This window comes from Moschus berezovskii, chromosome 1 (genome assembly GCF_049115385.1).
Source record: "Moschus berezovskii isolate FMDL1 chromosome 1, NW_MosBer_1.0, whole genome shotgun sequence".
NCBI classification, from domain to species: domain Eukaryota; kingdom Metazoa; phylum Chordata; class Mammalia; order Artiodactyla; family Moschidae; genus Moschus; species Moschus berezovskii.
Genome location: NC_142460.1, coordinates 88,012,449 through 88,035,915, shown reverse-complemented (window position 1 = coordinate 88,035,915; position 23,467 = coordinate 88,012,449). Strand labels below are relative to the sequence as shown.

The window sequence follows — 23,467 nt, the reverse complement described above, 5'->3', positions numbered from 1 at the left end:
CTCTTCGTGGGGTTTTCCAGGCAAGAATACTGGAATGGGTTGCCATTTCCTTCTCCAGGGGATCTTCTTGACCCAGGGATTGAACCCAGGTTTTCAGCACTGCAGGCAGACTCTTTACCACCCAGGAAGCCCTAATATGCCTTGGTCCCTGATATAGTAAAGTGGAGCTTCTCAGGTGGTGGATAAGGGACGGCCTACTGCTCCTCTCCCTTGCTCCACCCCTCACCTCCTGTGAGGCTCCCTGAAGTACCTGTCAGAATGCAGTGCTCTGGGAACACAAGTAGAAATCACCCCCAGTCCTTGTCTTCCCCTCCCAACCAATTTTACCGATAAGGAAATCTGTGCAGAGAAGTCAGGTGTTTAAGGTTGACCCAGTAGAGTTGACTTGAGGGCTGGGATGAGGATCCTGGCGTCCTCACTCTTAGTCCATCGCTCTTTCATCTATTTCATACTGTGGAGCAGGTTTGTTCTGTCTCATTGAATCCTGGTAGAAATGGAAATTGACTGCCTCTGGGATGTCTGCATGTATGTGTCCTAAGTCACTGTAGTCGTGTCCAACTCTGTGACCCTTTGGACTGTAGCCCACCAGGCTCCTCTGTCCATGGGATTCCGTAGGCAGAATTACTGGAGTGGGTTGCCATGTCCTTCTCCAGGCAATCTTGCCAACCTAGGAATCGAACCCATATCTCTTATGTCTCCTGCACTGGCAGGTGGTTCTTTACAACTGGCGCCACCTGGGAAGCCCCTGGGATGTCTAACCAGATGTTAATTATTAAACATCTTGCCCCAACAGCAATGCAGTGGGATGAGATGGCGGGTAATTACTGTACTGTTTGCCTGGGTTTCTTTCAGCCTAATACTTTATTTCATTATTTGAAGTCCTTAGGGGAGAAATAAAATTGTGTGTTTTAAGAACTAAAAAGACTGATCATGTCTTTCTCTGGTACTCATTTCTAGATCTTCCAAAATAAAAATCTTAGGTGGGGTCAAGGAAAGGATTTGACACTTCCTTCATTTCCCAAACCCAGTACCATGTTCTGTTGCTTAATCCCAGCAGCTTAACCATCTCCTTACCTCTAGGCCTGCTACTTGTTTGTCTAGTTCCAACCATTCTCCACACAGATGATAGGTTAACCTACCTGGCTTAATTTTTTCCACCTTCACTTTAGTGGGCTTCCCGGGTGGCGCTAGTGGTAAAGAATCCATCTGCCAATGCACGAGACCTAAGAGACAAGGGCTCCATCCCTAGTTCAGAAAGATCCCCTGGAGTAGGAAATGACAACCCACTCCAGTACTCTTGCCTGGAAAATGCCATGGACAGAGGAGCCTGGAGGGCTGCAGTCCATAGGGTTGCAAAGAGTCGTACACGACTGAAGCAACTTATAGCACGCATGCACCTTCACTTTAATGCTCTAAGAACCCCTACTAGATCCCCATAGTCTGTATGAGTGAATTAAAGCTATTTGGAATTCAAGACCCATTCATTCTGGCCTCACTAACTTGGACAGCTATGTTTCCACTGCTATGAGCATCCTCTTGTACCCTTCCCACCCCCAACATACTCTCTTCTTCCTTGCTTTTTGCTTCTTCCTGGCTTTTTGTCTGGCCATATTACAAATGGTTAACTTTAACCATTTATTGTCTGTACTTTCAGAGCACTTAAAATTTGTTCCAGGCAGTTTACCCTTTCTTGTATGAATCTGTTTGTTTGCTGGATGTTTAATGTATACCACGTGCCAAGACGTGCTGTCAAACAAAAGTAGACATGGCCTTGGACTCCATGGTGTTTATGGTCCGAAGGACAAACAAGGACAAACAAGGAAGTGTTTACAGCTATGACAGGGCCCATGAGAAGGAGATACAAGGTACAACAAGAGGTTGTAATAGATGGATTTTGCTCATTCGGGAGGCCCTCTCTGGAGAAATGATACTTGAGTTGAGAGCTGAGGTGTAACATCCCAGGCAAATGAATAGTATGTGCAAGGCTGCTGACTGGGAGCTCAGTGAGAATGAAGGATGGCAAGAATGTCACCATGACTGCGAGGAGGAAGCCACCGGACACGTGGTGGAAAGGAGGCAGGTGGGGTCGGACCAGACAGCGTGGTCTCACGGATCACGGTAGGAGGCTTTGTCTTTATCCTGAGAACAGTGGACAGCTTTTGGAGATATTTAAAGAGAAAGAGTTGGGAGATGGACAGCAGTGTGCTATCCACATGGAGGAAAACCAGAGTGTGTGCAGGTACCAGTTAACTGAAGCAGTATCCAGCCTGGAAGTGATGGAGCCTGTGCTGGGGTGATGGTGAAAATGGAGAGAGAGGGATCCCAGAAATACTAGGGAGATCAGTTCAGTTCAGTCGCTCAGTCATGTCTGACTCTTTGTGACCCCATGAATCACAGCACACCAGGTCTCCCTGTCCGTCACCAACTCTTGGAGTTCACTCAAACTCATGTCCATCGAGTCGGTGATGCCATCCAGCCATCTCATTCTCTGTCGTCCCCTTCTCCTCCTGTCCCCAATCCCTCCCAGCATCAGGGTCTTTTCCAGTGAGTCAACTCTTCACATGAGGTGGCCAGAGCATTGGAGTTTCAGCTTTAGCATCAGTCCTTCCAATGAACACCCAGGACTGATATCCTTTAGAATGGACTGGCTGGATCTCCTTGCAGTCCAAGGGACTCTCAAGAGTCTTCTCCAACACCAAATAAACCCAATTTGATAATAGATTTTGCATGGAGTGTGAGGGAGAAAGAGATGTCAAGGACAATACCTAGTTTTCAGTCTTGCCCACTTACTGAGATGGTAAATAGGGAAGAACCCAAGTTTGACTAGGAGGAGGAGGATTTAGATTTGGGGCCCAATTTAGATTCTGTAACAGCCAAGAAGAGCTATGAGGAGGATTTGAGCCTGGGTGTCTGTCTTGGCTCTTGTTGTAGAGTAGTAGGACTTGTTATACAAAGCTCTACCAGCTTCTAAGGAATCCTATAAAGCTTAGCCATGACCAGAGGTATCTTGTTTATGCATTTACTTGCTTATTATTGACTTGCCCACCAAGAGTATAAGTTCCAAGAGTTCAGGGACCTTGTCTCTCTTATCAGCTACTTTACCCCCATCATCTGGAACAGCGCTGGGCTCATAGTAGGTATTCAATAAATGAGTGAGTGAGTGAGTGACCTCTGGAGGCCCAGGGCACACAGAAATTTGTCATTCTGGTGAGACTTAAATTTGCATGTGCTCTGAGATTAGCATGTGGGTACACGGTTGAGTCACTGGCCTGAGCGAATGGCTTTGGGAAACCCCGTGCATCTGCCTCTCAGGGCTTGTTGTCCTTTACCCATAATAACTAAAGGATACCAAATTCAAACCCCCCGAGAAGCTATTTTTTTTCGCTTAGTAGGTTATCAAAAATTTTTTTAAGATTGATATTCTCCCCTGTTGGAAAGATTGTGGTAAAACATGGGAGTGTCACACACTGTTCATGGGAATATAAATTTCTTTACTGAATTATTTATTAAAAGCGTCATCCCCTTTGACCTAGCAATCTCACTTTGAGAAATACATCCTACTGGAATAAAAAAGCACATTTGTGAAGAGATACCTAATATAACATAAAGGTATTAATTTCAATAAGTTATTTCGGCATTGTTTGTGATAGTGAAAATTTAGAAACAACCTAAATGCCCATCATTAGCAAAAGGGGTAAATTATGGTTCATCCATGTAGTGAATTTTCACGCAGTCACTAAAAAAATTAGATCTATTTATACTCATAAATAATATAACAATATTTCATTAGTTTGAAGAAAAAAAGTTGTGAGTCAATGCACATAATATGATTAATTTAAAAAAAAAGTGTAGGAAAAGATGTGGAGGATAGACACTAAATTATGGTGCTTCTGGAGACTAGAGTTCATGGTGAGCAAGGAGGAACTTTTTACTTTATACCCTTCTCTATTGTTCAAGTTTCTTATTATTTATCTTATAAAGCAAAAAAGAAAAAAAAAGGGATTTTTCTATAAAATGATTGAAGTAAATTTGTAAATGTCCCTTAAAGGGTTAAACCTCTGCCATTAGGAAACTTACCTAGAAGGCAAGCGGTACGGTGGAAATTGTAGGATTTGGGATTTTAGAGGAATAAGCGTAAATCTAGTCTTGCTATTTATTAGCTGTGTGGCTTCAACCCAGTTATTTAATCTACCTGAGGATTTTCCTCATCTATGAAATTGAGATGAAAATAAGGCTGATCTCATAGCAATTTGCCAAGGTTAAATGACATACTGTATAATAAACCCTCAATACCATGCTGACCAACATCAAAATGCTCAGTAGTTACCATTTTCCTCCCCAGGGCAGACATCGGCTTTTACCACTCCAAGCCTAACACTGTTAAGTGCACCCAGACCTTTGTTAAACGTGTAGCTCATAGATGTAATTCCTTTTCCACCCTAACTGGTTTCTTCTCCCCTTCTGTCCTGTCCTAGCTCTCTCTGTCCCTTAATTCTTGTCCATGCATTGCCAGGTCCTCTTCCTCTGGATTCTTTTCTGTTTGCACTGTTATCTAAGGAAATATGACAAGTACCGATGGCAAATATACTTGGGGAGATAGCTTGCCCTGACATAAACTCTGATAGGATTAAATCTGTGTACTTTTGTTAACCTGCTGAGTGGAGCAGAGGTGCCTGGGCCTGAAAAACAGGAATCAAGACCTTCCATTGTGGCAGCAGTAGGCTACTGCCCCTTGCTGGGAAAGACTTTGCCCTCCGCCCTGCCTGCTACTCCCTTCCAAACAAGACCCTTCGTGTGAAGAGGGGAAATGCCAACCAGTCCCCTGAAAATGATAGTTTAAAAAAAAAAAAAACTTGTTCCTAGATCACTATGCTGTATGGATAATAATTTCTAGAAGCTTATTAAACATCTTTCCCACTTTACTACATGAGGAAAACAGGCTGAATAAATAAATGTGCAAAGATATGCATCTATTTGGGAACACATGGCATTTAGTTGTAAAGATACTCTTCTTTCTTTGGTATATTCTCCTTCCACCTTAACATAGAACCATAGTCCCCACTCTGCGCATCAGCGTAGTCTTGGAAAGTACCTCATGGTGGGAAACCAAGAATCCCCTTCCCCCTTCTCTCTTTCCCATGGGCTCCGTTATCTCATCTGAAGTCACCTTTCCACCCGTACATGACAGATCCCTCTTCCTCTTTCACAGAGGAGACCAACTGAATGGGTTTGCCAGGTAAGACACCGCTTTAAAAGTTTTTAATGCAGTAACTCATTTTGTAGAGAAGGCAGTAATGACTGCTTACATTTGTATTGTTTTCTTTCAAAAATGCTTTTACATGCTATTCTCAGTTGATCTCAGCCTCTTAAAGTGGACAAGATAAAAAACAATACAAATAATAACTGACATTTATCAAGTGTCTATTATGTGCCAGGCTCTTTGCTAAATGCTGGACATATTTATCTCCTTTAGTCTTCACTACTACTTTATCGAACACATATTATCATCATCCTAATTTTGCATGTAAAGAAACAACTTTCGTTTGGAAAAAACTTATCAGGTCTTTTAGCTAGTGGGGGAGTGGAGGCAAAATCTGAACCCAGAAAATCAGTTTCCAGAATTTAAAGAGAAAATTATAGATACAACTAGAAATTAGATGGTGATGAATTGGGGAGGAGATGCCACATGATGAAGAGAATGAGAACAGAAAGAAAATCTAAGAATTTGATAACTCAATACAACTAAGTTTAAAAGAACAAAGATGCAACCAGGACATGTATAAACAGAACACTTATCATTTTTAATCTCTTCATATTTTCAGCCCAGATTCTGCTGCCCTTAGTCTTTTCTTAAAATTTTTACCTGCTTGGTAGCGTGCATGCCCAATGTGGTTAATTTTACAGAGAAATTAGAGGCTAAAGGAGAAGATGGGAAGTTTCTGACTTTGAAATGGGCTGTCTTGCTACTTCCCTCCTCTTCCTTCCAATCTGGAAATTCCTCCTGCTTTTTGAGAGTACAGTTCCTGACTTCTGCTTGGAAGGTCAGGCGTGCTTGTTTGGGAAAGATTGAGTTTTGGTGTGAGCAAGACTCCAGCTCAAAATACTGAGGCTGAGAGGGCTTGGCTTATTATAGTCTCTGAACTTTTGCCCACAGCTATGGCCAGGGCTGACCCCACCCTAGGGGTCTTTGTGAGGACTGGAGACAGTGTATGTTTATCACCTGGCACACAGTAGATGCTGAGATCCAGAGCAGCAGCAGAGAAGAAGGGAGAAAGGTTTGCTGGTCGCTCAGTACCTTTGTCCTGAGAGATGCCCTCGCTCTCCATGTGGGGCTGGGCAAGGGGTGAAGGTCTGGGAACTGTGCAGGGTGCTGTGGGGCTAACAGACCCCTGGAGGGAGTGTGAGTGAGTGCGATATGGTCAAATACATGGCAACCTGGCATAATTCAAGGCTTGAAATTAAGGGATGAAATTAAAGAAAGGATAAAAGAGCAGCAAAGCCAGTTCTGACGGTAAAGGTGAGTCATGTCACCCCACGTGTGGTTTGTCCATAATAAGGGCATTCATGGAAGAGAAGCTGAGTGAACATTTGGTAATGAAGGTTATCACCCTTGTCCCCATTCTTCTGCCTCAGAGTGTCAGATTCAGCCATCTTCAAAGTTACCTCAGAGTAATTTCTGGCTCCAACCCAATACTTGTCTCTGACTCCTGGAACACCTGTACTATCCACCACCACCCCCACTCCCCACACCCGCATATATTCCACCTCTATACAAATAATGTTGACTGGAGTCCTTTGAACAAACTATCGTTTGTATCAGATTACCATTTGACAAAATCAAGAACACATAGTTTACTAATGACGGTATTAGAGTAACTGCTGCCTGTAGTATATTAATTATTGCCTGTGTAGCTTGGCCCCATGCTCTGATTATTTGCAAGGTATTGAATACCAAACATCTTCCTCTATTTAAAGAATAGCCCAGTTCTGCTCAGGGCAGAGTCTTGGTTCCAACCGCCTTAGAAAATGCATGACCACAGACAAGCCACTTGCCTTGTCCAGTCTCAGGTTTGCTGTGTATGCAGTGGCACAGCTTGTTTCTCCCCAGGGCCCATTAAGATAGTGAGTAGAAGGAAATATATGAAAGTGCTTTGTGAGTCTAGGATTTTGTTTAGATTGCCAATCAATGTTTTTCTGTTTCAATCAATGTATGTGACTGATCAAAATAAGCTAATGTTGACAATACCATCCTATTTGTTGTCAGATCTTACTGCAGCTGCTTCTGCTGTTCAGTTAAAGCTGTGTTGGGTAAAAGCTCCAAGGTTTAATCCAGGTCAGTTCTGGGAAAAAAGAGGTGGTGAAGGTGGAGAAGCAAAAGTAAAAAAATCAGATTATGAAATAATCCGTGTTAAGCTTCAGATACTAGTCATTAGCTCTTGATTCTTACTGGACTGACTTCCAGGAATCCTACAACTAGTAGAGACAGCAACTCTTTCCCCCTCAAAACTCCTCAAGGCTTATTTTCAAAATGATGTTCTTTCTCCATTCACAGCTAAATAAGGAAGTCATCTATCTTCCTAAAAACACCACTTTCACCTTATCATTCTTCTTCAGAAAAGCCTTCAGTGATTATCCATTAACTAGAAACAGATTCTGGAGTGCAGTTTACACACCACCCCATTTGCCTACTCCCACTCCCCACCATCATCTCACCTTATTTATAATCTGTCTCCCATAAAGCCAGAGGCCCCAGCTGGACTGGTTCCTTCAGATTCCCCAAGGAAAGGCCTCTTCATGATAAGGGCCTTTGCACACTCCTTTCTTCCATCCTGACACAATGAATCTCTCTGCCCTCTTCCTGTTTTTCACATATCATCTTAATCGTACCTTGGTTTTAGGATCTAGCTTAACTCTCTCTTCCTTCTGTGATGGTTCCCCACCCACAGGTCTCCCCACACACTTCTGCAGACCCTCTCTAGCATGGCTGTCACTGGCACATCCTCATTACAGCTCAGCCCTGGAGATGGCTCAGGTCATTTCTGGGAACCAGAGTCTGTCCCAAGCAGCGCAGCATCTTGCTGTCTCTCTGTAGACATGAGGAAAGTGGATGCTGATACCATCATAAACCATGGTGTTCTGTTTTAGGAGGGTTGTGTCTAGAGGGTGAGCCAGGACCCAGCACCATGCTCATGGCTCTGGCCATTGAGCCAGGCCCACCCAGTGGCTCTGAAAGGTGGGGGTTGACTATTTTGTTTGTGGGAGTAACTCAGTCAAAATGAACACAGCTCCACTTGAGAATTCTATTGGAGAGACTTCTAACTTGAACCCCTTTCTCCATGGCCCTCAGAATAAAGGGAAAAGGAAAAAGACTCATACACTGTCACCAACATGGCAGCATATATGCGAGCACCTTGCCAGTTACCATGGCAGGTGCCAGAAGTGTGGATTATTTCACTGCATTCTTGCAAGGACCTGATGACGTTAGTACTGATACAATCTCCGTTCATAGCTGAGGAAACACAAGCTCAGAGAGAGTAAATAACTTCTCCAATGTCCAAGCGAGTAGTGCAGTTTGTGAACCCAACTGTATCTGAGTCCAAAGCCTGAGTTTAGTTTAGCTAGTCTATACCAGTGGTCCTCAAAGTATGGTGTCCAGAGAAGTAGTATCAGAATCTCCTGGAAATTTATTAGATGTAAGTTCTTGGGTCCCACCCAAGTCCTACTGAATTAGAAACTCCCACTGACAGTGATCTGGGCTGTCACAAGTCCTCATGGGGATGTATGCTCAAGTTTGAGTACTATTTCTCCACATTAAACCTGCTATAAGAAGGCCCCTATAACTGGGCCTAGAATCCGTATTGACATAGGAACATCTGAAGATGCTGGTAATGTGTGGGCCTCTGACCATGTCAAAGTCCCACCTGACATTTCTGTGCCACATGGTTCCTCATCAACACAGACTTGGAGCTTTAAGTATATCTGTAGATTTGGGAGGTAAGGGGAGAAAGATTTTAAAAGTAAAAGAAAAATTGTTCGTTCCTTCAAATCTTTTGTGAAAAAAATTGTCAGTCTGATCATTTAAAAAAAATTTTGTTTTGTGCTTATATGCTGGACCAGTTGTACTGCCAATTTTCACTGTCATTCATTCCATCATGTATTCAACATGAATGAACATACACTTGTTGGGTGCTAAGGGCTTCCTGGTGGCTCAGAAGGTAAAGGTTCTGCCTGCAATGTGGGAGATCTGGGTTTGATCCCTGGGTTGGGAAGATCCCCTGGAGACGGGCACCCATTCCAGTATTCTGGCCTGGAGAATTCCATGGACAGAGGAGCCTGGCAGGCTACGGTCCATAGGGTTGCAAAGAGTTGGACATGACTGAGTGACTTCACTTTTTAAGGAGGTGATGGGTGCCAGTATGAGGCTCTTGTGTTTGAACAGTGAGCCAGAAGCAAGCCCAGTAGGCCTTCTCCAAGCCTACAGTAGCCAGGCCATCCCCAAGAAGTGTGAAAAGTGCTGCCAGAGGTAGGACAGGGCACTTTGGGAAAACAGAGGAAGCCCCCTCTTCCAGACTTGCAGTCAGAGGAGGCAAGGGTGCAGCTGAAAACCTAAGAAATAAATCTCGCTTAGCCTGGTGAAGGGAGTGGAGTAGCAACTGGTGATGTGGAAGAGTGCTCCAGCCAAGAGTTGTACACCTGGGGAAGACATCGATCCTAGCACGAGAAGGACGGAGGCAAGTCTGGAGTGCTCAAAACCCTCTGTTAGGGTGGGGCATGAAGGGAGATGAGGCCCCAGAGAGAGTCTGAGAGCAGACCTGACTGGTCTCCTAGGCCAGGGTACAGAGGTTGAACTTTATCCTTAGGGAAATGGGAAAACATTTTAAGAAGAGAAGTGACGTGAAAAAAATATCTACACTAGCAAAGTCATTCTTTTATGGCCTTCTTTTATTATTGTTTCTTTATCATTGTTGGATGTGTCATCACTCCATATGGACTGTGACCAACTTAGGAGTAATGGTTCTTCCTCTTTTTTCCCTCCATCTTCTCCAGGGTGTCTGTGCAATAGCTACCCCAACCCCACCCACGCTGAGTAAGACGATTGCCTGTGAGCTGCTCCCAACCAGCCAGGCAGTGTGTTTGCTTATGGGCATTATTTTCTTGCCCCATGAATAGAAGGAAGTCAGCCCTTAGAGTCCTGGTCTGCCTTCAGCATTGTCTTCTGCTCTTGGCTGCAGGCTGCATGTCCTTGCTGGTGACGGTCCAGCACACGGAGCGCTATGTCACCCTGTTTGCCTCGGTCATCCTCAAGTGTGACTACACCACCTCTGCCCAGCTCCAGGATGTGGTGGTGACATGGCGCTTCAAGTCCTTCTGCAAGGACCCCATCTTTGACTACTACTCTGCATGTGAGTGCCCTCCTCCCCACTCTTGCTCCCCACTCTCCCAAGGCCCCTCTGTGAAGTACTGCCATTAGGGTGTAGGAGTTATTTAGGATCACAAATGCTTATAGTGAGAAGCCAGAAAGATTGCTTATTGCAGTTCCCTCATTTTATAGATAGACAAGCTGCGGCCAAGTAGATAACATAACTTATTCAGGGTCACATACCATTAATTTATTTTAAAATTTCTGTTCTGCCTTGTTCTAAAAGGAATGAAGGCAGCTTAGACATTAAGTAAAAAGGCAGAGCAAGTCCTGCATCCTAGTTATACCCGACCCACCAGCCACAGGATAAATGAGGAACGGTCATTTGTGAGCCTCCCGCCCACCGCCACATCCCCTTCTAGGGCCAGCCTTCTGTGGACAGTCATGCCTCTCTCAGTGACTGGGAGCGCACTGGCCACAGGTAGTCTGCTCATTGTTGGGCATCTCTGAATGCTGCGCTGCTCTCCCCTACACTTAGCCAAGTCCTCCCTCTCAGTAACAACTGCCCCACTCATGTCAGTCTTGCTGTCTTGAACCTAAGTCCTTCTCTCACTGCCCACCACTGCCTCTCTCAAGAAACAGAAGAGCCCAGGCTCCCACCTCTGGCCTGGGACAACCGACCTTTAGAAATTTGGAGACTAGAAGTAGACCCTGTTCACCCTGAGCTTCCCAAGATGAGGCAAAGGAGGGGGAGGCATCAGCTTTACCATTTTTAGCCCTGACTAGTATCTTGCAGTATGAACTCCAAAACCTAACTTACTGAGCCACCCACAGAGCCTCACCTTGTTCCCAGAACACCCCCTTTCTAAATTGAGGCATTGTTTCCTGGGGGCTACTCTTAAAATGCCTGCATTAAGTGGGAATGTAGGAGGGACCAGGTAGAAGGCATTTATCATCAGCAGATTTAACAGCTCTCAAAACTTTTATTGAGAGGACAGGTTAGAGGAACCATTTGGGAGCAGGTTCTGGAGTCACTTTGAAAATGAGGCAGGGGACGTTTGGATGGGAGATGGTGCTGCGGTTCAGGATTTGGAAATTTTGTCCCAGTAGAGGGGTCTGGAGTCTTGCTGCTCAAAGTATGAGTAATGGTTTCACCCGGGAGCTCATTAGAAACATAGACTCTCAGATCCCCATCTTTGAGAAGATGCCTAGGAGATGCAGAGACTCAGGAAACACAGAGAACCTTCACTGCTCCAGGGACCACTGAGGGCACCTTTCTTGATGGGAATTCCTCACTGCTGTGTGACTTGCCCATGTCCTCTTTCTCCAGCATACCAGGCGGCTTTATCCCTGGGCCAGGACCCGTCCAATGACTGCAATGACAGCCAGCGGGAGGTTCGCATCGTGGCCCAGCGGCGGGGGCAGAGTGAACCTGTGCTGGGGGTGGATTACCGGCAGCGCAAGATCACCATCCAGAATCGTGAGTTCAGAGGCAGCTGGGGACTGGGGGTTGAGAGCTGTGTAGACACCAGGCCCCGCGGGCTGAGTCATTGTGGGGATTTCCCTTTTCTTCTGTTGCTTGATGGTCTACTTGGTCACTTTCATTTTTTGAGAAAAGTGCCAAATGCACAGAATGCGCCGCCCCATCTGAAGTCACTACCCTGGAAGTTGGGCTCAGACAAGAGGACGGCCTCCAGCTTTGGCTAAAGGTCTGGGAGTGGGTGTTTTCCTTCACTTTCCTGAGATTCACGGCTAACATGTGGCTCAGGCTCCCTTGATTCCTTCCACAAAGTGCTCTCAAGGCCTGCTCGAGCCCCAGATGCCTGAGTTCCTCTCTGGGTACCCCTGTTTCCCAAATCTATGGAGTGGGGGTTTCTAAGTTGATGGCCACTTATGAACCCTTGCCCTCCAATGGTAGAGGAAAGAGCACTGGGTGTAGAATCAAAAGACAGGGTGGTGATCCCATGCTTCCACCCCCTTGTTTAGTGACCTATTCTTTTTTCTGGCCTCTGTTATCAAATCTGAAAGATGGGCATAATGGTCTCTGTCTCCCCACACTGAAGTAAACCTCAAATATGACATCTGAGAGCTACATCTGAAGCATATGCATTCTTTGTGAGAGTACAAGGAGTATACTCAGGTGTCAGACTCAGGTGTAGGCCCCTGTTCTGCACTCACAGGGGTTGTGAACTTGGGCAAGTCCCTTTCATTTTTTAAGCCTCAATTTCTGTAAGGTGGGACTTGCCATAGTACTTGTCTCATGGAGAGTTGTCAGGATTGAGTGAGATGATATGTATAAAGCACTTAGCAAACCACACAAGTGTGCAGTGAACACTTTAGTTATGACCACTCAGCACACCTGTGAATGAAGGGTCAGCTCCCCCATTACTGGGGGGAGTGGATTCCACATCCAATGGATTATTGGCACAGAATTCAGAGCCTATTTCAATGAGCTTTATGTACAGTGTTAAATAAATATTGACTGGTTAAAAGTGGGGGAAAAAAGTGGGAGAATACACCTAGCAGGCTACTCAGGGTACCCATAGCAACAATGTGAAGAAATCAGTGAATATTCTATGACTGTTTAGGGGTAGATCAACCTAGTTTAAAAATAGCTTCCAACTTTTTATATAATACTTTGACTGCAATAGGTAAGTCTGATCTGTTTATATTCAACCTCTGACCTTCCCAAATCAGCCCTTGAGTGGTCAGCCTTAGGGAACATCTGTCCTTTTCCAGTTTTTAGGTGCATCTTCAGAGTTTCAGGGTGACTACTTTTTCCAGAGCCCAGAAACTTAACTCTGATCTGACCCCAAAGTTTAAAGTCTCCTTTACAGTTTTTGAAGGACGAAAGTCCCCATAGGTGATAGTCTCTGGTTTTCTGTCTTTTTCTTTCTAAGGGAATAACATTGTCCACTACCCCAACTCCCACCCACCTTTGGGTCAAAGTCCGCCTCCTTATTCCCATGGGAAAGTGGTATTTCCCCTTGGTTTTAATTTCTATCTCCAGGATGGTTGTGACTTCTTGGAGCCCTTGTGTTCCTGAAATTTTTATGCCTGTGTTTGCATCATTTGAGAAGACCCTGTGAAATCAGTTCTTCGATTGTTTGAAATATTAACATATCTGAATGTCCTCATTATTCTGACATCCCTGAAATAATCTTTGTCTCTAGTAAAATTGGGGGAGGTTTATAATACACATTAACCTTGGACGGGGAATTTCCTCCAAAGCACTTTCACCATTTTTCCAAGTCTGGGGTAAGCTTGTTTCTGGGAAAGGCAGCAGGTTGGAAAATCATGAGTAGGAAAAAAACCATAGGGATTGACGTAGAAAGAGAAGGAAAGAGAAGTCAGAGTTAGCTCCAGTGGTGCATGACCTTGCATGTTTGTTTCGTTTCCTCAATAAATACTTCTTGACAGATAGAAAAGAATTGCAACTATGGAACTGCCAAGTAAGCAGGAGCTAATCTCTAACTAAGGTCTTTAAGAATTTGAAGGTATCCTCTGGTACTTTGTGTGGCTGAAGTAGCTTGGACATGGGGGCTACCCTGATGTCTCTGACTGGACGTTAAACGCTTTCAGGACAGACACAGCACAGGTCTTGTTTGATCTTCCACAGAGTCTGACATAGTGCTAGACCCACAGAAGGTCTTTAGAGAACATTTGCATTTATTAAATGTGAACATAACCTTCATCTGTTTTAATGGGGTAGATACATGGTGCTCACAAAAATTCATTCTTTTCTTGAGTAACATTTACTCTGAAAATATTGGCATTTCATCCTTACTTATTCCTCAAGTTCATCTCAACTGTCCCATCAAGATTCAGAAGTGTATGTTCACAGCTGGTGAGGAACCCAAGCTGTGGATTTTCCTACCCAGTTTGGAGAAGCCATTAGGGCTTGGTGGTTGAGGGCATCAGCTTTGAAGCCAGACTTAAATTTGAACCTACCTCTGTTACCTCTCTCAGTTCCAGTTTCCTCTAGTCTTAGTTTCCTCATCTGATATGCAACTAATAACCCTACCCATTGTATCAGGATTAAATTTGACTGTGAGTAAGCAAAAGCCCAAAATATTAGTGACTCAAACAATAAAAAGTTAATTTCTTCCTTGGTGGCTCAGTGGTAAAGAGCCAGTGCGGGAGATGCCAGAGACTCGGGTTTGGTCCCTGGGTTAGGAAGATTCCCTGGAAGAGGAAATGGCAACCCAGTCCAATATTCTTACCTGGAAAATTCCATGGACAGAGGAGCCTGATGGGCTACAGTCTATGGGGTCACAGAGAGTCAGATATGGCTCAGCAACTGAGCACACACACACGCATACAGGTATAAATTTGGGGCTAGACAGACAGAACTAGTGTGGTGGCTCTGTTCCATTAATTCCTCAAGAACCCAAGCTCCTTCCCACTCACTGAGAATGTCATCTCTTTCCTCACGGTCCAAGATGGCAGCCATCACATTTGCTTCCCAGATAACAGAGTGGAGGAAGCAATGAAGAAGAAAAGAGCAAACGCGTTCCCAAACTGTTTTCAAGAAGGTTCCTGAGAGCCATCTTGTAACACTTCTGTTTATATTCTGTCCACCAGAACCAAGTCACATGTCCATGTCCATCTGTAAGAGAGGATGACAATTAGTGACTTTATTCTGGATAGCTATGTATTGATACATGACCAAAAATTCTATGACCATGAGAGAAAGGGAGAATAGACATTGGGAGGTAGCTGGAAACCTCTACCTCACCCATTTAGAGAGTTGTGGGAGGAAGGAAGCGGGGTGATGTATCCTAACTCCTTTCAGGGTACCTGGTAGAGCTCACTAAGTGGTCAGTTTTACCACCTTTATACTGTTTGGAGAAAGAAGAAAATCTCAAAGGAAGGAATAGAGGCCTTTCTGTAACTATGAGAGGCCCTTTTAGGATGTGGAGGTATAATACTGGGGACCTGAAGCTACCAAAAGTCAGAAACCCATGCCCTCTCCTTTAATTGCTAGCACCTTCCCCTCCCTCACTGCAGGAGCAGATCTGGTGATTAATGAAGTGATGTGGTGGGACCATGGAGTATATTACTGCACCATTGAGGCCCCAGGGGACACGTCAGGAGACCCAGATAAGGAAGTGAAGCTCATCGTCCTGCGTAAGTGCTCTTGGAGATTTCTATTTGGCCACCCCCACTGGGACACTTTTACATACAGGAAGAAAAAAAAAAAAAACAGAAACAAGCAAACCTAGGTTATTGTGGTCAGTAGCCAGCCTCTGAAGTTACCTTACCAAATCTAAATTTTTAATTTTACGTGTATATTGCTCAACCTTAACCTATAGGTCAAGAGCTGTGTAGATCATGTTACAAGCTAAAGCTAAAGCATGCCCCTGCAGATTCAGTTCAACCCTTGCTTGGCTTCCCCGCTGCAGACTGGCTGACCGTCATCTTCATCATCCTGGGAGCCCTCCTCCTTCTGCTGCTGATTGGAGTGTGCTGGTGCCAGTGTTGTCCCCAGTACTGCTGTTGCTACCTCCGCTGCCCCTGCTGTCCCAACCGCTGCTGTTGCCCCCAGGAAGGTGAGAGGGGATGGATGAGCAGTGGGATGGGGCAGTACGGAAGCCTAGTGCCCCAGACATATCGATTTCACATGACCACGTCGAAACCTTGCATTCTCCCAGGTTCTTCTCCATGCTCTTCTCATCACAGGCTCAGAGGTCTTTGGCCTCAGTTCAGAAAATGATGCTTAGGGGAGCCATAGAGCCAGGCAGGAAGACTTATGCCTGTTCACCTTCTAGACTGCCTAAGGCCCCCTTCAGATGGGTCTGCCCACTGATGTCCCTTCCTCAGCAGCCCTGATAGGCCTGTGCTCCAGTATGTGCCCCCAACTCTGACCTTGCTTGGACATGAGGTGGCTGGAGGGAGACGTTTGCATGGAACAGTGAGAGAGAAGGCCACATCCTATAGATGACTTGAAAAAGAACAAATCAGAAGAAAGAGAGGTGTTGGAGTGGGCATCCTCAAACTTAAGAATCTTCTGGAGGGCTTGTTAAAACTTGGTTGCCGGCTCTATCTTCAGAGTTTCTGATTTAATCGGTCTTGGGTGGGCCTGAGGACTTTTATTTCTCAGAAGTTCACACTGCTGATCTAGGGGCCACACTTTGAGAGTCTCTGTTTTAGACAAAGGAAAGAGAAGGCAGAAGATCTTGCTCTAACAGTGATCTTTCTTTGGGCTTGAATTTGGCCTTTTATTAATAAAACAGAATTGTGACATGCCATAAAACATTTGGTGAAGACAAAAGAAGAAAGATTATTCCATAAAGATCTTTTCTTACTGAATGGATGGAGCAGAACCAGCAGCTTTAAAGGAAGGATTTTTTTGTGTTTTTAAAGTAGCATTTCCTTTTCCTGGTGGTATAAGTAAAGTATTACCTCGTAGAAAATTTGAGAAATTCAGGAAAATGAGAAAACTGATCTGAGCACCCAGATATAACCACTGTTATCATTTTGGTCCATTTGAAGGATATTAAAAGAAACCCAGAAATGGGCTCTTAAGATAGAAACAAACCCTAATCTATAATGTCAAGAAGTTCAATGGTCTGAGTCTGGTTTCAGGCCTGTGTTCTGAGGTTGCTGTCTTACAGGAAAAGAGAACTAACTTTTATTGGATGTCTGGTGGGTGGGGCCTTTGCATATATTTCCCTTTTGAATCCTCACAACCCTAGAAGGCAGGTATCGTTGTTACTTAACAATGAGGAGACTGAAGGTCAGAGGAGTCACACAAGGTAAGTAGCAGAAACAATGCGGTGTTGCTTTCGTACTCATCTGACTTACAGTACGTGAATTTCCCACAACAGAGGCTGCCACAACCTGTGTAGATCGCTATGGGATTGGCTGAGATGCCAATAAGCTCCTTCAAGAGACGAGAAATAGCAGAGAACTCAATATTGGGCCATGGAGCTCCTTGCCTTTCTATCCCTCCTCTGGGAAGGAAGTCATGTAGGAGTCACTGCCCCCGGTGCTGTAATAAGCAGACTGAGATGAGAGAAACTCTCCCAGAATACTTTCTCAGAATCCCTAAGTCTGAGGGGCACTCAAAACAGGCAAGGGCTAGGGACACAGTCAGCACCAGAGATCAATGTGTCCACTCTCCGTAAGCTGATTAACAGGTTCTGGGAGAAAGTGGTTTCTCCCAAGTGGTTAGATTTCATTTAGAAGAACTGGTGAGATAAGGAAATGTGGGCCACAAAGAAAGATCCTTGAACTTGAGCAGATGAGATCACTTTCAAAGTGAGTCACCTGGGGAGTCTGTCCTGAGAAATTTGGTGACAAGAGGAGATTACATGGAGGGGGCAGGACTTGTCAAGTTAAGCTCTTGGATGGGGAAGAGGGTGGATGTGATCGTCATTTTTTTTTTTAAATAAGGTAACCCTAAGCATACTTGTAGATGGAGAACCAAGGCCAGTAGAAAGAAAGAGAAAGGAAGCGTTGTGAAGTGAGACAGTGACTGAGGAGGGATGGAGTCAGTGGGAGTGACATCAGGCTTACAGTGAAAGGAGTAAGAGAGGGAAGGAAAAGGAAGCCTGCCCTCTGGAGAAACAGAGGAAGTTGTTAACACAAGGAATATGATTAAAGTGTAAGGGAAGAAGCTAGGGGAGTGAGTTGACACCAGCCTGTCTCGATTTCAGCAAATCAAAATTCCAGACACAAAAGGCAGCTTGAGAACGATGTCAGTGATTCTTGAGCTTCTGTGACCACAGCCACCCCCACAACCTGCTCCCACTTTCCAGTGAGAGGACCAGGGAGGAGAAAAACAAAAATGACACCAAAGTTTAGTGACCCCACTTCAGCTGAGAGAAGTGGGGCCTAGACAGAGATTTCCACAGTTACACACAGCTTGTTAGTGGTAAGCCTTGGACTAGTTCCTCTTCCTTAACAAAGATATGTCATCAGCTGAAAGTTCATATGGAGGGGAAGACATGAGAAGTGGGGAATGTTTAAACTGCCTCTCTGGAAGAGGGAATCAGGGTTTCTGGATCAACCTCCTGTAGTCAAGATCTATACATATTGGAAGAAGGGCTATTTGGGGTTGGTTGCCTGACAGTGGAGCCATCGTGGGCCCAGGAAACATGGACTGGTGGTTCCCGAAAGCTGAAATGGCAAGGATTCAAGGGGTATGAGATTCTAGGACGCTTCTGAGGATGTCCCTGAAAGGACTGCCAAACCAGTATACTATGTATACTGCCAGTATATATAAAAAAGAAAAAGGACTGTATGACCTATGGGTCAGGAAGGGCGAAGAACACTCTGTAAGAGTGGAGAGGGGGTGGTAAGGAATGGAAAGAAGTTGGAGGTCCTCAGGGTGATTCAGGTACCATGGGTGATTGACACAGAAGATTCTGGCTGCGGGTCTCTGGTGGAAGGGAGGTGGTGAGCATTATTTCTGTCACAAAGGGTCATCTTAAAGCACATGCCCCGGGTTTTCCTCAGAAATGAAAATGAATATGCTTTTGATGGTTTAGTCTCCAAATGTGTACTTTTTGTCTTCTGTGGGATCCAAGGTGAAAGTAATGACTTATATCAACCATTTATTGTAACAACATGAGCCACAACCCATTGAATATTGCCAGTATTAGACATTTCATATGTATTACCTCATTTAACTGCAGCAACTTTATGAAATAGGTATTATTATCCCTGGGGCTTCCCTGGTGGCTCAGATAGTAAAGAATCTGCCTGCAATGCAGGAGACCTGGGTTTGATCACTGGGTCAGGAAGATCCCCTGGAGGAGGAAATGGCAGTCCACTCCAGTATTCTTGCCTGGAGATTTCCATGGACAGAGTTGCCTATTGGGCTACAGTCCATGGGGTCGCAAATCAGTCAGACATGACTGAGTGGCTAACACTTTCACTTCACTACTTCTTATCCCCAGCTCAGAAATTAGGAGGTTGAGTTAACATACTGTGGAGACTCAATCAAAATTACACAGTTAATACATGCTGGGATTCCAGTTGAAGTCCCTGTGACTCTTAAAGCCTGTGTTTATGGAAACCTATTCCTGAGGACTATAATTCTCAGAACATTGTTGAGAATCCACAATAGTCAACTCCAACTCCTGCCGTAAAGTCAGGGAGCTTGTTGAAAACATGGATTTTCTCACCTTGTATTTGACTGAAGGCCAGTCTGGGAGTGGGATCCGGGAGTCTGTATATTTAACTATCTCATTAAAGGTGACTAAGACAGATTTTACACCACTGAGGTTCAGAGATAACTTACTAGGAGTCATTTAAGGCTTTGTTAATTTCTCCATGTTTCTTATTTTATTTCCTGATTCCCCATTAGGTGAGCAACAGAAAGCCTGATAGTCTAGACTTCCCCATTGAGCTATTTTTTTAGGGACAGGAGGTCAAGGTAGAAGCTCAGAGACTCTGTTTTTTCACTCCAGTGCATTAGGAAAGGGAGGGACCCTAGAAAGAGGTGGTGGCAGTTAAGAAGGAAGCAGGTGGGTTAATCTTGGGAATGTGTGAAAATTTGACAGGAAGCCTGATGGAAGATCCAGAAAAGTCTCTAGGAAGTCATCTCTGCAAAGGGTGCCATTAATTAAGAAGTCATTTGGAGAGCAAGAAGAGAAGCCTAACTCTCCTTTTCCCTATTGAACTGGAGGAGCTGAACAACAAAGTGGCCCAAAGAGGGAGCGGTACCATCGGGAGGAGATCAAGATTCAGTTCAGAGCAGTAGGGGGCAGCGGAGGTTGTTCCCAACGGGATCTGATGTCCTGAGGCCCTGGAAGCAGAGATTAGTCTGGAGTGAGTTTTGAAAGGTGTGGTGCTGAGGAGAGAAAAATAATGTGAGAAGGTGCTGCTGGGAAAGGGTTTTCGTTTTTTTTTTTCCTTTATCACATAAAGGAGTCTGGGGACTCTGCGGTTTGGCAGAAAGAGTAGAGGCTTGACAGACACAGGGTCACACACTGCTTCTACTGGTCAGTCACCAGCTGTGGGACACTGGGCTGGGAAGGTAACCTCTGTGACTTTCTCATCTGATGCTCACATTTAAGAGATTTCTCTGAGGATTAGTTAACTCTTGTAAAGTGACTGGCCCATATTAAGGAGGGCATTGTGTGTGCTGAAGGCGGCATGTTATATGGAATTGGGGGAGGCACGTGTTAGCAAGAGGGAGAGGAAAGTGCTGAGTAGGTGAACTTGTCTTCAGAGGGTCTGGTGTGCTGTCCTTAGGCATGAAGGTATGGCAGGTGGGTGAGCTGCTCTAAGTTTGCATCTGACTTCCTCCAGGCTAGGCTATGACTCACCATCAGGGCCAGAGTTCCACACAGGTCTGGGGGCTTGGCTACAACCACTTCTTTTTGTGTTGGAAGTTGGTTTTATACTGGAGCCATTGGATAGCCTTCCAGATGACCCTTAGCTGCTGGCCTCAGCAAATCCCCCACGCTATTCTGGGTCCAGAATGCCTGTCTTTTGCTGCCTCGTACTGCAGTAAGAGAAAGCTCTGGCAGAGCTCTGTGGCTTTAGGGGCATTCAGAGGGTTGGGGAACCCAGGAAGAGGTGAGAGTACCATGCTGGGGGCCTAAAGCAGGCACTTCCTGCACTTAAGCACACAAGAGGATAGACATGGGACTGTTCTACATGCATATATACACAGGGATCTTGGAGACATGTGCACTCAGTCATAAAAGAGAAACACATGAGCAAAACAACTAAATGCATTTGTTTTTAATTTGTATGTGCTGTGGGCTGTGTGCTTCAGATCAGCTGCAGAGGGGACTGGAGAAACATTTCTATGGACTCTTGGGCTTTTTTTTTTAATACTATTTTCTTTGCCCTGAAAGGAAATGGTATTTCCCTTCTCTCTTCTCTGCCTCTACCCCACCCATTAGAGATTCCCCTTACTTAGGGAAAACCCCAACATTTAATAAAGTGAGGAGAAGCGTAGAAAGGATCTACTTCAGGTTTTTGCATTCTCTGCCTTCTTCCCCGTGGTTTTCTCCCACCCAGGGCTGGCATTACAAGCTGGAAACATTCATCAGTCCCTTTCCTTTTACCAGTAATTCTGCCCATTGACCTCAGCATCTGTGTCCTTTTTTTCCACTCTGAGCAGGTGATCCTCTCAAGAAGCCCCTGACTCACTGCCTCCTGTAAACCCTTTGCATCTGTGCCTTCTATATTTGGCCTATAACCTGAGGTTTCACTGTCGGCTAAAATCTACATTTCTACCTATACATTTTAGGTGACCTTGGAAATTGGCAGGACGATGAAATGATTTCAAGACTAGGAAGCCAAGTTTCAGGAAGCTATTTCCTAGGGTGCAGAAACTGCACTCTTGCCAGGGAATCTATTCCCGGCGTTTTGACAGAGGAACAGTGGATTCACTACTTCCCTTAACTCTTCTACCCATATAAGAGAGGACACAGTAAACTTCAAGGAGAGAAAGTGGTCTCTTGCCAAGGCTGCCGGGTGGAGAGAAGTGAAGTGGGACGTGTGGGCCTTGCCCTGGCTCAGGGTCTGCGTTTCTCCCTGTTCCCCTGCAGCCCTGGCCCGCCACCGCTACATGAAGCAGGCTCAGGCCCTAGGCTCTCAGATGATGGAAAAACCCCTGTACTGGGGGGCGGACAGGAGCTCCCAGTTTTCATCTTATCCAATGAACCCACTGCTGCAGCGAGGTAAACCCTGCCAGAGATTTGGGGTGGGAGAGGGTAAAGGGCAAGGGTAGGAGTATGGGCTACATCGGGGCCTTCATGACCAAATAGTGGGCATCTTTGTGATGGAGGATGGGAAGGTGTAGATTCACACTAAATAAGGTGGCACTTGGGGGCCCTGATTCTGAGGAGTGTGTTTTGGATGAGCGGTTCTGCATGTTCATATTCTTATTTTCATTCAGATTTGTCCCTGCGATCCAGCCTCCCGGAGGTGCCAGTGACCCAGGCAATCGCTCACCCTCCCATCCCCAGTGGTATCCTAGAGTATTTGGAGAAGGAGCTGCGGAACCTCAACCCAGCCCAGCCTTTGCCGCCTGACCTCCAGGCCATATCTGGCCACCCCTGCAGCATCCTGTCCTCCCTGGGCTCTGAGGTTGTGGAACGCAGAGTCATCCACCTGCCTCCCCTGGTCAGAGACCTGCCGGCTTCGCAGAGGACCAGCAGCTCCTCCCGCCAGCAGTGGCTCCCCGAACCGCCATCTCCCCCCAGACCCTGGGATCTGAGGGAGGGGAGAAGGCAGCACCGCTACTCTGATTTCCACCAGGAGCTCCGGGATCCGGAGGCTCAGCGCTGGGAGTTGGAGCAAAGAGAGCTGGACCAACTGCGGCGTGGGAGGCACCGTGGCTCCAGGCATCGCTGGTCACCCAGGCCCTGGTCGGACAGGGACAGCCTCAGCGATGGCAACGGCCCCTTATCCAATGAGGCCCACTGGCGGCCCCACTGCCCCCCTCTCCAGAGCCGCTACCCAGAGAGAGATCCCCGCAGGCCCAGCCCCAAGGAAGGCGCTCAGGGGCACCAGAGGCGCAGGCCCCGCAGCTACTCACCTCCCCTGCCCTCTGGCCTCAGTTCCTGGAGCTCTGAGGAGGAGAAGGAGAGGCAGCCCCAGAGTTGGGGGACCCACCGCCATCATCGCTCGTGCTCCCCAAACTGGCCTGAGGAGAAGCCACCCAGCTACCGCTCGCTGGATGTCAGCTCAGGCAAGAATGACAAGAAAAAAGGGAATGTGAAGAGGCGCTTGGTGAGCCTGGGGCTTCCTGCTGAGGGTCGGGAGTGGGCAGTAAGACTCTTCATCCAGGCTGACACAGGCCACCTCATATGCCTCCGTGGAGGGCCCCTGGTCCCTGTTTTGCATCGCTTGCCCTCTGGGCTCCATGAGACACCTCTTGTAGAGCTGGAAGGAACTGTGAGCGCTCAGGGCAAGCTTGATGCTTCAGGAGGGGCTTCTCGCCCCCAGCCTGGCTCCACCCTTCATTACAGTTCCCTGAGGCCAGTCGGGAAGAGTCCCCCCATTTCAGGGTGAGGAAACCAGGCTCAAAATAATTAAGTACCTTGTGAGTGGTGGAGCTAGGACTCCAGGGCAGGCCTTCAGGCTAAATCTTTACTTCCTGTCATAGCTGCCTTGCTTTACTTAGCAACAATTTCC

The 23,467-nt window shown here is 46.0% G+C and overlaps 1 protein-coding gene across 2 annotated transcripts in view; it reads left to right on the top strand.

The window, feature by feature from the left end:
- The window catches only part of ILDR1 (immunoglobulin like domain containing receptor 1), a 32,950-nt gene that overhangs the window by 3,146 nt on the left and 6,337 nt on the right, over positions 1 to 23,467 (top strand). Inside the window, exons 2-7 of one of the 2 annotated variants that reach the window (XM_055393307.2) lie at positions 10,233 to 10,403; positions 11,691 to 11,840; positions 15,371 to 15,490; positions 15,766 to 15,912; positions 21,877 to 22,008; positions 22,227 to 23,062. In XM_055393307.2, coding sequence (XP_055249282.2) covers positions 10,233 to 10,403; positions 11,691 to 11,840; positions 15,371 to 15,490; positions 15,766 to 15,912; positions 21,877 to 22,008; positions 22,227 to 23,062 — 1,556 coding nt within the window. The remainder of the gene's footprint in view (positions 1 to 10,232; positions 10,404 to 11,690; positions 11,841 to 15,370; positions 15,491 to 15,765; positions 15,913 to 21,876; positions 22,009 to 22,226; positions 23,063 to 23,467) is intronic. The other variant, XM_055393447.2, reaches the window with a different exon arrangement.